The sequence below is a fragment of the Leptidea sinapis genome, chromosome Z (assembly GCF_905404315.1).
Source record: "Leptidea sinapis chromosome Z, ilLepSina1.1, whole genome shotgun sequence".
Lineage (NCBI taxonomy): Eukaryota > Metazoa > Arthropoda > Insecta > Lepidoptera > Pieridae > Leptidea > Leptidea sinapis.
Window position 1 is genome coordinate 24,766,049 of NC_066312.1, and position 15,397 is coordinate 24,781,445.

Consider the following 15,397-nt stretch of genomic DNA (forward strand, 5'->3'; position numbering starts at 1 on the left):
AAAAAGATTGCTTGAAAACCGTACAGAAGAACAACACATATCATACATTTCAAAGAGTGAAACTTTTTCTCAATCAAGTGACCATACAATTATATTTTGATCTTTTCAAGCGGCTTATTCGCGCTTTTTTATGAAAATATGGGACGAGACGAGCAGGACGTTCAGCTGATGGTAATTGATACGCCCTGCCCATTACAATACAGTGCCGATCAGGATTCTTGAAAAACCAAAAATTCTGAGTAGCACTACAATTGCGCTCGTCACTTTGAGATGTTAGGTCTCATTTGCCCAGTAATTTCACAGAAGCAGTAATGTGTAAACAACGGCAGAAATAGGCACTGTTGTGTTACCTATGTCCTGTGCAAAGGAGCCTCACACTGGTGAAACGCTTACATTATCATAATGCAACTATTATAAATACATATACAAAAGCAGAAGTCATTGTGACTCTACGATAATAGAAAGGTAATAGGTGCCGCATACACCTCGCTAAAAGAAGGGCAATAATCCTACTATTACTCTGTTGATGCAGGGGAATGTGGGTGGCGTTTGTCCTCCTCTTAGATAAACAAAGTAATTCAATTTGGGGGCAGAACTTTCATCTCGATGGCTAGCAACGCAGCTCTTGAAGAGCGGATGGATCAATGGGCGGTCGGTCTTTAATTTCCATTAGAATAGCCTCTAAATCGTATGCGCCTTTATATAAAAAAATGTACTATAGTAGATAAAATCTTCGCAACAAGCGTTGGTAATTGTCATGTACATCTGATAATGTCTTGCCATCTCTCTCTTTGAGGTTATCCAGGTGAAGTTATCAACTTGCGGTTATCAAAATTAACGTTGTTGCACCCGGAAAATAATCGAATAAATATTATAACACTAGCTGACCCGGCAAACGTTGTTTTGCCATATTAATTGTATTGATCTTAAAAAACTTACTTATCTTAAAAAACCGGAAAGCAGCAATGAGCAAATTCGCCTCTCACTCACTGATTTTATGTTCTCATTTAAGTGACGACAGTCTTAATGAGAAATTAAAGTTCTTCTTTAAACCGATCTTGTGCTTGCTAGTTGATAAGAGATGGCGCTAGTTGTATTCATTAGTAACAATCACACTACTTTTATATTTTGTATAATTCACACTATAGTTTTATAAATTATAGCCTATATGTTATTCTGGTGTGTTAGCTATATTATTGTAAAGTTTCATCAAATTCTATTCGGTAGATTTTGCGTTAAAGAAGTTCAAACATACATCCAGACATACAAACTTTCACTTTTATAATATTAGTAGGATAAGATTTGGAATGCCGGTTTGCGGACCAATAAAATATTACAACAGTCACGTGCATTTCAACTAGAAGCTTAGAGCGCAATGGGAAGTGACACAAAGATAGAGGTAAAACTTATGGGGAGATAATGGCGATTAGCAAGGTGGATCTTTTGCTGGTTACTTTAATTGTTACTTTGCCTTTAAACAGAATTACAATTAACAGGTCAAGTGCAAGTGGGTTAGTGGGTGGTCGCACACGGAATTTTATGCCAGCATTTAAGTGACGGGCGCAGTCTGATGTAATCGGAGTCGTGCGCATACTCTACGCCTTATTTTTATAATGCGATATAATAAAGATGAACTTACACGCAAAAATGAAAAAAAAACTTTTTACAATTCAGAAACTACGACCCAATGAACCTATGCGTGATTTTTCTTTATAAAATGTTATATAAAATTACAGAGGACACGGTTTTAAAGTGATGAACGTTTTTTGAAATTGTATCTTTAAAAGTAATCTTTAGTTACATTAGATACATAATATATGCGGGCGAAAATAGAAAATGTATCGAAATGCATATGTAAGGTGTCATTCGTAGGTTTTTGTTTACATTTTGAATATTTCGACGGATTATGATACCGGCTAATTACCTTTAACATAGAAACTATGTTTATTAAAAATTCTGTCAAAATACTATCGCTTTCTCCATTTCAATTGTTCGATATTTGTGAAATTTATAATGATTTGTTTTATTTTCTGAAATGGTCGCACGTGTGTTGCTAGCCTTAATAATTCTCTTTGAAGTATATAGAACGCGGTATTTATTTTGAAAACAATAAAAGTGGTGGGGCAGTTCACTACCGAGTGCCCGCAGAAATGAGGCCATAAACAACAAAATTTATTACTTCTTTGACTTTTATTTTTGTAACTTTGCCTAGTTTCATTGTTTCTGTAGATATAAATAGATTCTTACGATTCTTTTTTAGGTTAGGCACTGATTGATGTGCGTATGATTTTTCTTTGTTAGGTGAAGGTCGATTTTTAAAGTGAATAATTATTTAGCCTATGGGTTAAATCTATTGCTTGTGACTGAATTTTCTTAAGTTGGCCCGAGACATTTAAAAACAATAATTTATAATGTTATTAGCTCATGAACGTAGTTATATTTCGTATTACTAAATTACTAATACCTACGCCCTGGTGTAGACTTCATCTTTTTATGACATCCATAAATGGTCAAGCACAGAACTTACTAGATGGTAGGTATGTGAGCACCCCGACCATCACTCATATTAAAACAATGCTCTGTCTAACGTAAGTGTCAATAATTTAAGCAAAAAAACTTAATAACTATATTTAATGTATATACTGCGCCCCGACTTAAAAAAGTAGAAACGTGTGTTTTGTAAAACAGAGAGGAGATTAGGCCATAGGGTGTATGTTACAATAGACTCAGTTCCGCACCATATTATAATAAATATAGAAACGACTCGTCTAGATTACGTTTAGATTCTCTTTAGAATCTGTGCATCCGATAATACTATTTGGTTGTTCCAGTAGAGGACTACTTGCACCGCCTTTGGTCCAATATTTGAATTTGAATTAAGTTATTAAAATATACCGCTATTATAAATTACTGTTTATCTAAGGGAGTACTTCGTTTTCAAAGTAAGAAGCACGATTCTAGCCATTGTAGGAACTCATAGAGAAGGCATAGTTATTACTAATATATAATTTGTTAAAAAAAAGCTACAAATCGGGAAGGGATTGCTTTTGAAGAAACAACAACAAATAGAGAAGGAAGAACATTTGTACGAACAGCAACAAACAGAGACATAGCATTTGTAGAAACAGTATCAGATGGTAAAAACAGCATTTATAGAAACAGCATAAAATGCAAAAGTATTTGTAGAAACTGGATCAAATGGAGAAGGCATAGTCTTCCACGAAACTCGCCTGTTTTCAGTATTTCGGGGTTTCTCCAATCGTATTTCAGAAAAAATTGCCAATTCAAGAGATTTGTATTGCAAGCCATAACATACGCCAATTAATTGTGAATACACGTGAATGTAAGAAGCTAATATTATGACGGTAATAACTGTGAATAGCGAATATCTTTAATAACTAGCAAGAAACAGCTTAATCAAACTGCTAATGACAAAAAGCAATAAAGTTTTTAATTGAAAACTAACAGTTACGACAGTCATAAACTACACCATACTAGTAAATCTATAAATGATGTGATGTAACTTCTGTTTGGAAATTATGATAACACTCATAAAACTTATGTTGTTGAGAAAGGGAAGGGGAAAAGTTGGCCATTTGGACAGGACGGATGAAAATAATTATTTATTTAGAAATATTAGGTGAGTTCAACACAGGACTTACCGTAACGAACAAAAGATAAAAGTGTGTTAGGATCATGGCAAATAGCGATGCATAATCTGTGTTACTTGCTCTCATTTTCTGTCTGTATTGTACCAAATACATTGTCGCTGGCAGCGCGTTGGATAGCTAGGCTGATCCGTTAGCGAGCAAACGTGCCGACACGTGACAAAAATAAAATAGAAAAACAAAGCAATCATGTAGATTAATTAGTAGTGGATACTTTGGACAACATTAATTTATATGAAAGCTTTTTATCATAAAGACTATATAAGAGCAATTTTTGCATTTCCTTTTTGGATTTACCCACAACACGAGCAGGCTTACGAACCGGTGGTAGTCTCAATAATTAAATTGACAATTCAAAAGTTTATTGTGAGAATCTACTTGAATATATATTTCAATTTGACTATTGATTGTTGCACCTTATCTTTGTGGATGAGTATACAATCCTCTCCAGAACGAGCCCTTGTAGTAGGCCAATTTTTTCAGCCTGTCAACAAACGTAAAAGAAGAAGAGTAAAACCAACGGGAACGCTAATAATAAGTCTACTCTGTCCGTCCATCTCTCAGCGGGATTTATATAATAAACTTTAATAACTACACAGCTGAAATTTTGACGGATTATGTATTTGTTTTGTTGCAATGTCAACAAATAATAAAACCCCAAGATGGTGAATTACAAAATGGTTGTCATGCAAAACATAAACCAATTTTCCTATTCAAAAACCTACTTCGTTTTTTAATTTACTCAGAGTAAGTATTGTTAACAACAAACTAAAGTCTGAAGTAACATTTGTAATATGTTATTGCTGCCTCGCTGTATATGAGTTAAATACAATAATATCCCATACATTTAAACGTGGAAAAATATCGATTATTCCCAGAGTTATTTATTATGAATGAGCAGGACAAATGAGCCTACGAGTCACTTGAGGGTAAGTGATACCCGCACTCACATGCAATACTAGAGTTATTAGGTGTGCGCTTTATTCAAGGTACCCTCTTTTTTTCATTTTTTATCGAGAGTAGCAAAATACTTTTACGTATTTTGACCCCGAAACGGGGTCCATATATCGGGCTCGACTGCTCGAGTATAAACACCCCCTACCGACTAAAATCCTCCTCTGTTCTGGTAGCCCTAAAGCATTGGAAGCCGATAATCGGGCTCACATTCGCGGGCCCTCTCGGAAGGAGACTCGAACCTCGGACCGACTGCTCATTAGGCTGGATGGAGATCACTAACGATCTAGTATATCTTTTAGGCTAATGGTCTCTATATTTGAAGACACTTGGCACTCGCCGGCGAGTTTGGTGATGTATCTATGTGTTTTTGTGATTATGTCTGAATGTATGTAAGTACGAATGTATAGGTCTCTGAGTATTTGTGTGAAGTAGCAGGTGTATTATTTGTTAAATGTGTGTTAGTGAGAGCGGTGTTATTACAGGATGAGGACAATCTCGTCGGGCCTCTGACAAAGTGTGTAACTTGTATTATATTAAGTTGCGGACCGCTGGATATACTAGCGTAGATACTGGATATATCAATAGACTTGGAATATACTAGCGCATAGATGACAGCCTGATAATTTGTGGCCAGTTTTAAATTATCACTGTGTGCGCTAGCTAGTGTTTTAATATTCAAAATACAAAGAGGCTAACTCTAAGCGTGGCTGACTGTTTATGACTTGTTCGGTTCGGTTACAGTAACCGTTTATACCTTGCTGTTTCTGCGTTACAGAGGTTTTCTCTCCGACAAACTTACTTTGCATATACGCTAGTATATTTAAGTCTTTGGTATAACCTCACCAAATGTCGAGTCTTTGACAACAACACAGAAATATAAGAACGTTTTAGGAACACGCACCACCCAAAAATACACCAAATTGATAGTTTTTGATTACTTTGATTGGAGTTAATTGTATATTTTTGTTTCATTTCAGATATCACTCCCGTTGGAGAAACGCCGGAACGCCACGAGTTTGTATAACCCAATGACGATTGCTGAACTTCAAAACAAATTTCCCAAGTAAGAATTAAATCAATTTACTAACGTGTGATAACAGGAGAACAATATTTTAAAAATAAAGTGTGTACGCACGCATGGAGGTATTCTTCTTTGGCCTTTCAAGCAAACATCCTTAAAATTATTTATTGCTGGTGCTATTCTACGTTTGTAGAAAGAAACAATATTGTAAACATCTTAAAACTATGTCTTTAACAATTAATTATTAAATAACAAATACGGCTGTATGGGTTTGAACCCTTTGCCTATCCTAATGGATGAAGATTGCTAAAAAAAAACAACGAATGTCGCAAACGTCAGAAAATTTTAGGAACCAAGTTCTCTCTATTACTTTTGTGTTACAGTGATGCATGCGCGTGCATCTTAAAATTTCACTCTTATAATTTTTTCATAACGCCCCTAAACTAGTATATCTTCAATAAAGATTATACCTTGTTAAGAATCTAATAAACACACTTAACAGGAAGCTGAACTGAAAATTAAAAAAAATAATTTTACAGTAAAAAGCTATCCACTAAGTACATACCTGTACCTTACGTTTTATCTTTCATAACAAAATAACAAAACACACAGACAAAACTTAAGATTTATCTTTCATAAAAATATTGTTTTCAAATTTTATTTGAGCTACAATTAAGTTTATATTTTACTTATAGAGAAAGTTGGAAAAATATGAAAATTCTAATTAGTTATTTATTTTAAACTATTCTTTCAATTTGATTTCTGAACGACCGGGCACACATCAAAGGATTAACAAAATTGTTGTTTTTTTTTTTACATCCGAGCATTTTCATATTTATTCACCTTTTAAACCTTCTCTAGGCTTCCATAAATAATTCAAGACCAAAATTAGCTAATTTCTCGTTCTCGAGTTTTAGCGAGACTAACGAACAGCGATTCAATTTTATATATATAGATAGACTACCAATGTATAACGTAAAGAACGAAAACCTTACTTGATAAATTATTTAAATATCATTAACGAAATTAGAATCTCATTTCAGTACAAGACGTTTCATATTTATACTGGTGGTGTGTGTGGGTCAATATTTATGTGTGAGATTTTTAAATATATTTATTTCTGTTCAGGATCCCATGGTTACAGTATGTCAACCGTCTCCTAGCTCCTCATGTCCAAGTCAGCCTGGATGAAATCACTATTGTCAATGTACCTAAGTACCTCAGCGACTTAGAAGTAAGTATAATTCTATTAATTCAGTGTTATGGTAACTCTTGCGGACACCCGTAATTTCATACTAAGCCTAACTTATTTTTATAATATCAATAAGAATGTGAGTTTATTGTTTGTCAAGCTTTTACGCCTTAACTACTCAATCGATCATCATGTAGGTACATTTATGCTCCCCCCGCTCAGTTTTTTTTATGAAAATAAGGCACGAGACGATCAGGACGTTCAACTGATGTTAATTGATACGCCATGCCCATTACAATGCAGTGCCGCTCAGAATTCTTGAAAAACCCAAAAATTCTAAGTGGCATTACATTTGCGCTCGTCATCTTGAGACATAAGATGTTAAGTGGTCGATAAAACTAGATTAGTACTTAATACAACAACCACAATAATTTTTTTTAAACCTTTTAACAGGTGTATGATAATTTGTATCTTAACTCCGGTCAACCTCAGGTCCTCTGAAAAATTGGTCCCGTAATGACAACGAAACATCAGGTAAATCCGTTGTCACACTTGATTGAATATTTCAGGGTCTTCTGGAAATAACCCCCAAGCGTGTGCAAGCTAACTACGTGATGTGGCGAGTTGCTGGCGCGTCTGTATCGTACCTCACCGAGGAGCTGCGCAGAAGACAACTGGCGTACGTGACGGCCCTCTCCGGTAAGACAGAGAGAGAGAGCAGGTGGAAAGAGTGCGCAGATACAACAAGCGCCAGGTCAGTATTATTATTTTAAATTTTAATTAAGTAAGCATTATTATCTATACTAATATTATAAAGCTGCAGTGTTTGTTTTTTTTTTGTTTATTCAAAATTAGGGATCCGTAATAAAATTGCTATTTTGTAACACAAGGTGTAAAATCGAAAACCTATTTTTGCGTGCGCTGCAAAAACTATTGACAATAGAACAAAATGATGAACAGGCTATAATATAGGCAATATTTTATTACTTATAAAACTATCGCGTGAATTATACTTTATATGGCAAAACAACGTTTGCCGGGTCAGCTAGTATTATTATATGAAGAGGGTGGCTATTTCCTAGTCCTAATGATTCCTAGTAACACCGGGCCCAAAATTGAACTATTGTGTGCGCCACTCATACTATAGCTCGTCGTCAAGCCGCAGTCGAACCGCAGTATCTCCTTGACGCGAGTGTTGAAAACACCATCTGGTGGCAAGACTTCAAGCTGGACCACTTTTAAGAACAATACGAGGCGCGTTTACTTGATCATGCATTGAATTATTTATTCATGGAATACAGTGCTGATCGAATCGTCGGGAATCCAGTCGGCTTGGCTTTGCGTAGAGACGTCACATCGGACCGTTGTGTGTCTTCTACCACATTTATTTATTGTTCTGAATGGCTATATTCTGACTCCTACCACACTTGAGCTTTGTTGTGCAATGTTCAGGTGATAGATGATAAGACAATACGTTATAGGTACCTACATTCAATAAAACGCGTACATCATTCTTAAAATAATAGGTATAAGGATAAATGTATACACTTTTATAATAAAGACCCACTGTGCCTGTATAGTATAATAAAAATCTCGTAAATTCTACTACTCTACAGCTGAATATCTAAGTGATCAGACAGCCTGGGACTAGATTATGATTATTTTATAGCAATGTCAATGACAGTACAATATTGTATGTTTTATTAAAAAGAGCACAAAAAAAGAATTCTTCGAGAGTTTCTTGCTTCGCTTCTTCTCTCTCAGAGCGCCATTTGTTTCGGAAGCGGTAGAAGTATCTAGTTTATTAGAAATTACATCAAAAAAGAATTCGAAAAGAATCAAAGTTAAGAAAATAAATGCATTTTATGCCTTTTTAAAGACCGGTGACGCTCCATATGGTAAGTTATCTTTGCCACCCTCATCTATGATCCGTACTTTTGTTTTTTCTTATTTAATATAATACGTTAATTTAATACATTAATTCAGTTATAGCTGCAAAGTAAAGAACGTAAGAGAGGATGATGGGCCCCATAGGGTCACCGAAGTCGGCAAAACGTATCAATTATCATTAGATGAACGTCTTGCTCAAGCAGGACGTTCAGCTGATGGTAATTGATGCTGCCCACTACAATGCAGTGCCGCTCAGTATTCTTGAAAAAGCCCAAAAATTCTGAGCGGCTCTACCATTGCGCTAGTCATCTTGATTTATAAGATGTTAAGTCTCATTTGCCCAGTAATTTTACTAGCTACGGCGCCCGTCAGACACAAACACAATAATGCTTACACAGTACTGCTTCACGGCAGAAATAGGCGCCGTTGTGGTACCCATAATCTAGCCGGCATCCTGTGCAAAGGAGCCTCCTACAGTTGGTATTGTAATGAAAAAGTATTGATGTCAAAATGATTTGCTAAGCATATTTCGATTGGCTTATTGAGCGTTAGATACGCTTTCGGGTGAAGTCTGCTCGATTCAACTATGGAGTGTGATAAGTTAGAGAAGATTACCAGAGTAATATTAACACAGTAATATTTATACATTAGTCTGTAAACGTTATAACTTTATGTATATAGAATTAATTGGTTATTTCACTACTATAGTGTGGCACACTTTTTTACACTTTTTAACTAAATAATTTTTCATTCGTCAGTACTCTCGGGACAAGAAAATAATCTTCACATTATAAATTGATTTCAGTATGTCAATAGCAGTGGGCGCTCTCTATATAAGAAAATACTTTGACGAAAAGTCCAAGGCCAAAGCACTGGAAATGGTTGACGACATAAGGTAATATAACATTATGTGTATATTATTTATATTACGTACCTACTTAATGAATATGAGGGAAAAAGAAAGTCTTATCGCATATAAGTATGTCGTATGTATAAACTTATCTTATGTATAAGCTATTTTTATCAGGCTGGTTATAATGACATTAAAGGTAACGTTTCAAAAAAAGAATAGAATAGTAGAAAAATATTTTTTTTCTGCCAAAACTAGGGAAAATTCCATACATTTTTAAATAAATGTAAAAAATACAAAGTCACTTTAAGGGTTTTTAATCCAAAATTTCGCTGTCAAAATTTAGCTCTACCGATTTAAGCGATTACCGCCGGGGGGAACCATCTATTTGGATCTTTACTACCAACAACTGATGGGATTACAGCAAGGAGTTGAGAGAAAGTGGCCAGAATTGATGAACAAAAGGGGTGTGGTCTTTCATTAATATAACGTTAGAGATCACATATCAGAGCCACTCATGAACGACTATAATAATTTTGCTAATACGTTGCAGTCGATATCTAACAAATTTTTTTTATTCGAATCTTTTCTGTGATATACTGATGCTTTGAATAATAATTGCAGACAGCAGTTCAGCAAGACATTATCGGAAGTTGATTGGATGGACAGCATGACACGTCAGGCTGCACTCGACAAGGCTCAAGCCATGGCTTCTCACATCGCTTACCCCAACGAGATGATGGATAACAATAAACTGACTGAATTCTACTCCGGCGTAAGTATCGTGTATTTAGATGGCGCGGATGGCGGAAGATTGAGAACAGATTACATATATCAGATAAAAATTTCTTTACAAATTTATGTACCTAAGTGTTTTCTTTTGTTTTTTATCTTTACTGTTAGTTGTGACGATTTTGTAACGTTGATACTTTAAACATGTTCTCTTTATTTCAATCTATCTTATTTTATTGTGTTTATTGTAAAATATGCCATAGATGATTAATAAGAGCCGGGGCTGCCTAAGTAAAAATTGAAATTTACTTTGAAACGTGCAGTGATTTCACATAACTCTATAATACTAATTAAAATATTATGGTAACGAAGTACAATCCGGCTTAGTTAGTGAACAGTTGCTTAAAACGTAGTGGATCTCCCTTTTTTTCCAGATTATAACCGTCATCTGTCAATCTATCAATGACTGCACGTTTCATACAATCGCCTTTTTCTGAGAGAGTTTCGCTAGGCTGTTAATAGGTTCGGCAGATTAAACACGACGCTCCGTAGATGATAAGGTTAGCTCGTTCTTAATTAAATCTTGACTGTGAAAACAAAAATGATTAGCTAGATCGGTTTGTCGCCCACAAAACTCGCGCATTCCAGAGACCCGCAAAATATTATTCCGATACTTGCTTGTTCAACAATATAAGATTAATATCTACCAAGGTTAACGTCGTAACTCATTGTCGTAGCTCACAAAGTCAACTCTAGAAATTACTACACAAATTACTACAGAGCTGACTGATTTGATCATAAGTGCTGAACTGACTTCGTGAATAACTTTGCAAAATTGCGAGCAATCAAAATGGGGTACTTAGATATAAATAAATCTTTAAAAAATGTAATTTTTAACCAATATTTTGAAGTTATATTCATAGATAAGTGCAGATTGAGGCATCTATTTATACTAAACACTTATTTTATTGTAACAGCTTGAGATGTCTTCTGACAAGTTGATGGAGTCTGTATTGAACCTGACTCTCTTTGGAACGGAGTATCTGTTCAGCAAACTTCGAGAGCCGGTCAACAAGACCGACTGGCTGGGACATGGAAGACCCGCTGTGGTCAACGCCTTCTACTCTTCCATCGAAAACAGCATCCGTAAGTAACCACTATGTTCTTGTATTCATAATAATACTGATACACTCTTACACAACTTAGTTTGCCCCTAACTAGGCATAGCCTGTACTATGGGTGCGAGACAGCAATAAATTTAATACAATATACTTACTTAAACATAGGCTTTGAAACAAACATTCATATTCATCATATAAACGATTGCACCTACCGGGATTTGCGCCCGGGACCTCTAGCACATTAGGCAGGGGCCCAAATTAATTAATTGCATTAGAATCGAAATTTCAATGTATAACATGTATTTAAAAATTTTGATATTGTATTCATTTGTAATTATTATTTTTTATTAGAATTCCCTGCCGGTATTCTTCAAGGAACATTCTTCTCGGCCAAGCGACCAGCGTACATGAACTACGGTGCAATTGGCTTCGTTATTGGACATGAAATTACTCATGGATTTGATGACCAGGTAACATCATTTCCAAATTAATAATATTGGAATGAGCACTATCACTACATGTGACTCTGTGACACAACTCTCTCATTTATCAATATGTACCTTATTATACAGCGGATGGTGTCAAAGTGTACATATGACAACAGTCTATGCAGCGCCTCCTTACATGTCCGGGATCAGTTAAGACCACAGTTAACGTACTGTATATGGAGTTCTGATTAAAATTTGTTCCTGCGGATTACATTGTGTTCGTTTAATGATATTCTGATCATCTGTGGGTTTCTGATGCTAAAGTAAATTCTTGTTAAATGGTGTAAAAACAGAGTATGCCAACAATATTTAAATTCAAACCACCCAAATTATTCACCAGTGGGCTCCTTTGCACAGGATGCCGGCTAGATAATGGGTACCACAACGGCGCCTATTTCTGGCAATCCTAGCTCGAACAGCCCACCAGGAACAAGCTCCTATTGGCTATTTTGGCCTTTAAAATACAAATAAGCTACTTTTTAGTTTTAAGATGTCAAAACATAACTCTTTTAACTTAGAATTATTTACATATTCCATAGCAACGCCTAATAAGATTTGCTACGAATGGTTTTGGCGTTAATTATTTTCAGCCATTAACGGAACATCAAGAGGGTGGCTCATTTAGTGTTAAACAGAGTTTATTAGTTTAACAATAAAAATTACATAGAACTCCGGATACGTTGTGCGTAGAGCTGCCACATGTATCACTCCAACAACATGGTAATGTCAAAATATTATAGAGTTCAGTAATCAGAGTTCAATAAATATATAACCTAATAATTATATAATAGCTAATAAAAGATTCGTCTGTCGACAAAATGCCTTTATTTATTTACGGTATGTATGGATTGATACATCTACTGTACTCATCGTGTAACCCTCGTGTTTTTACTTATTCGTGTAAGGCATTGACGTTTTAATATTTTTGTTGCATCACTCTGCATATATTGTAATTGAAATTATATGTAAATTGCATTGACCATAAGAACTTGTAAAATACCTAATATGTTTCGAAAGGAGCAACCTTTGAGTTCTTTGCTCGATCTTCTCTGAGGAAATCTGCCTTCCAAATGAGCTACGAATGAGCTGTATAAAAATGACATATTTCAAGTGTATTGTTATTGTTATTTTCCTATGAAATAAAATATTTTTGAATTATTGACTGATACAAACTAACAATACTCGTACATCGTAAGATAATTTTATACAAAAGTTAGTAAATATTACTATTCAATTATTGATCACTAGCTGACCCGGCAAACGTTGTTTTGCCATATAAATTGTATTGATCTTTTCCTTGCTAGTTGATAAGAGATGGCGCTAGTTGTATTCATTAGTAACAATCACACTTCTTTTATATTTTGTATAATTCACACTATAGTTTTATAAATTATAGCCTATTTGTTATTATGGTGTGTAAGCTATATTATTGTAAAGTTTCATCACAATCTATTCAGTAGATTTTGCGTTAAAGAAGTTCAAACATAAATCCAGACATACAAACTTTCACATTTATAATATTACTAGCTAACCCGGCAAACGTTGTTTTGTCATATAAAGTATAACTCACGCGATAGTTTTATAAATAATAGTCTATGTGTTATTCTGGTGTGTGAGCTATATTATTGTAAAGTTTCATCAAAATCCATTCAGTAGTTTTTGTGTTAAAGAAGTTCAAACATACATCCAGACATACAAACTTTCACATTTATAATATTAATAGGATATATAAATATTAGTAGGATTTAATTTTTTACACTTCTTTACCACACAGGGGCGTCAGTTTGATAAGAATGGAAATTTAGTGGATTGGTGGCAAGAATCGACTAAGCAGAAATACTTGGAGAAAGCGAAGTGCATCATTGATCAGTATTCCAACTACACGGTCAAGGAAGTTGGCATGAAGGTGAGAGAATTTTAGGATAATTTTTGTGTCACTTAAGGCTTATTCAAGACAGTTTAAGCCCGCGTGGGTGTGGCTTCACCATAACAGGTTATATAATAATAAAAATCTTTATTTTCTCACCTACAACTAAAATTACAATACAACGAAAGCTTAAAAAATACAAGGGACACAAAAGTTTTGGTTGTGAATCGCTGGTGCCTATGAAAGGTAATAAAATACCTGTGTTACTGGTCTCCAGGATTCCATTATTACATAGTGACTGAGAAAGTCTATAATTGGTAGGATCTTATGTTTATCATAAAGAATGGGGGTAAATGTGCGTGTGTAAACATGAAAGGGAGTACTAGTTAAAAGAATATCAAGTGCGTAGAACAGTCCAAAGGCAATTTATGTATCAAAACCATGTTAACCTAAATGAAACCAAAGTAATGAAAAGCTCGAAAAAAATATGAAAAGAAATATGGAAGTATAGAAAAAAGAGCAGCTTTTGATTTTATTATTAATTTGACAGTTAGAAATTATTTTTATCTACACCCATGCTTTAAATCCTCTAGAAAAAACAGTAAGCTTACTGCCAACATTAAAACACCCAATGTCCTAATAACAATTACATCATCCAAACGGACAAACAAATTTATAATAACATTCCTTTGTTTCTTGTTTTATCCCTTCATGCGCAAAGAGTTTCAACAGACAGCCACATTCTTATTGCTCGATGCGTGGTATCTGTATGAATTTCAAAAAAAGAACACTTTCGTTTACGCGCGTTCCACACTTCGTCGAACGTCGCGCGAACAAAAGTAGGTTATTCAAATCCCCGCCATTTTTCTTCGATATTTTAGAAATTTTGACGAGAGCCTTCGAAAAACCTGCGTTAATAGTTATTGTGTGATCTGCCACGACTTTCAAATAAATTGCTTTATAAAATTCTGGCTTATTATATTATTTTACAGTTGAATGGAGTGAACACTCAGGGGGAGAACATTGCTGATAACGGCGGTATAAAGGAGGCCTACTACGCTTACCAAGCCTGGACCAAGCGCCATGGAGAAGAGCCACGACTGCCCGGACTTGAGAATTTCTCGCCACGACAGGTTAACTCTATGTTTTATGGTTACTAGGACTATCTGTATGCTGTATCCCATAAACCATAGACACCTGAAGTTTTAAAAAAGCGTGTCTTACAAAAAATATAACACTAAGGCTGAGTTGCATCAACTAACTTTAGCAATAACAAAATTGAACTATTTTTGATGACGTCATAACTTGTTCATCCATAACTATCATATTTTCGCCGGATATTGCCATTGTTAGAGCGTTTTCGCAGTACGTCCGACCAGAGTCCGATCTGTACCCATGAAAATACGGTCCGGAGTAGTTGTAGAAGTATTTCTATGATACTTTTCGCACCAAATCTGGCTTCCGTCATCCGATTTCTTTCCGTCAATCGTTAATCATAGGCCATAGTATTATTTGTATGAACGCTCGCGCACTGCGTCCGAACCGCATCTGAGCGGTAGGATAAGTAGCTGGGGGGCGCACCAGGCATCCAATATACTTCATAGGCTTGCA

General features: G+C 35.2%; 1 protein-coding gene across 1 annotated transcript in view; it reads left to right on the forward strand.

Moving 5' to 3' along the window:
* Positions 1 to 15,397, forward strand: part of LOC126978805 (neprilysin-2) — an 86,368-nt gene that overhangs the window by 68,096 nt on the left and 2,875 nt on the right. The window contains exons 8-16 of the mRNA XM_050827886.1: positions 5,603 to 5,688; positions 6,775 to 6,880; positions 7,408 to 7,592; positions 9,534 to 9,623; positions 10,203 to 10,353; positions 11,288 to 11,456; positions 11,783 to 11,901; positions 13,694 to 13,825; positions 14,779 to 14,919. Coding sequence (XP_050683843.1) covers positions 5,603 to 5,688; positions 6,775 to 6,880; positions 7,408 to 7,592; positions 9,534 to 9,623; positions 10,203 to 10,353; positions 11,288 to 11,456; positions 11,783 to 11,901; positions 13,694 to 13,825; positions 14,779 to 14,919 — 1,179 coding nt within the window. The remainder of the gene's footprint in view (positions 1 to 5,602; positions 5,689 to 6,774; positions 6,881 to 7,407; positions 7,593 to 9,533; positions 9,624 to 10,202; positions 10,354 to 11,287; positions 11,457 to 11,782; positions 11,902 to 13,693; positions 13,826 to 14,778; positions 14,920 to 15,397) is intronic.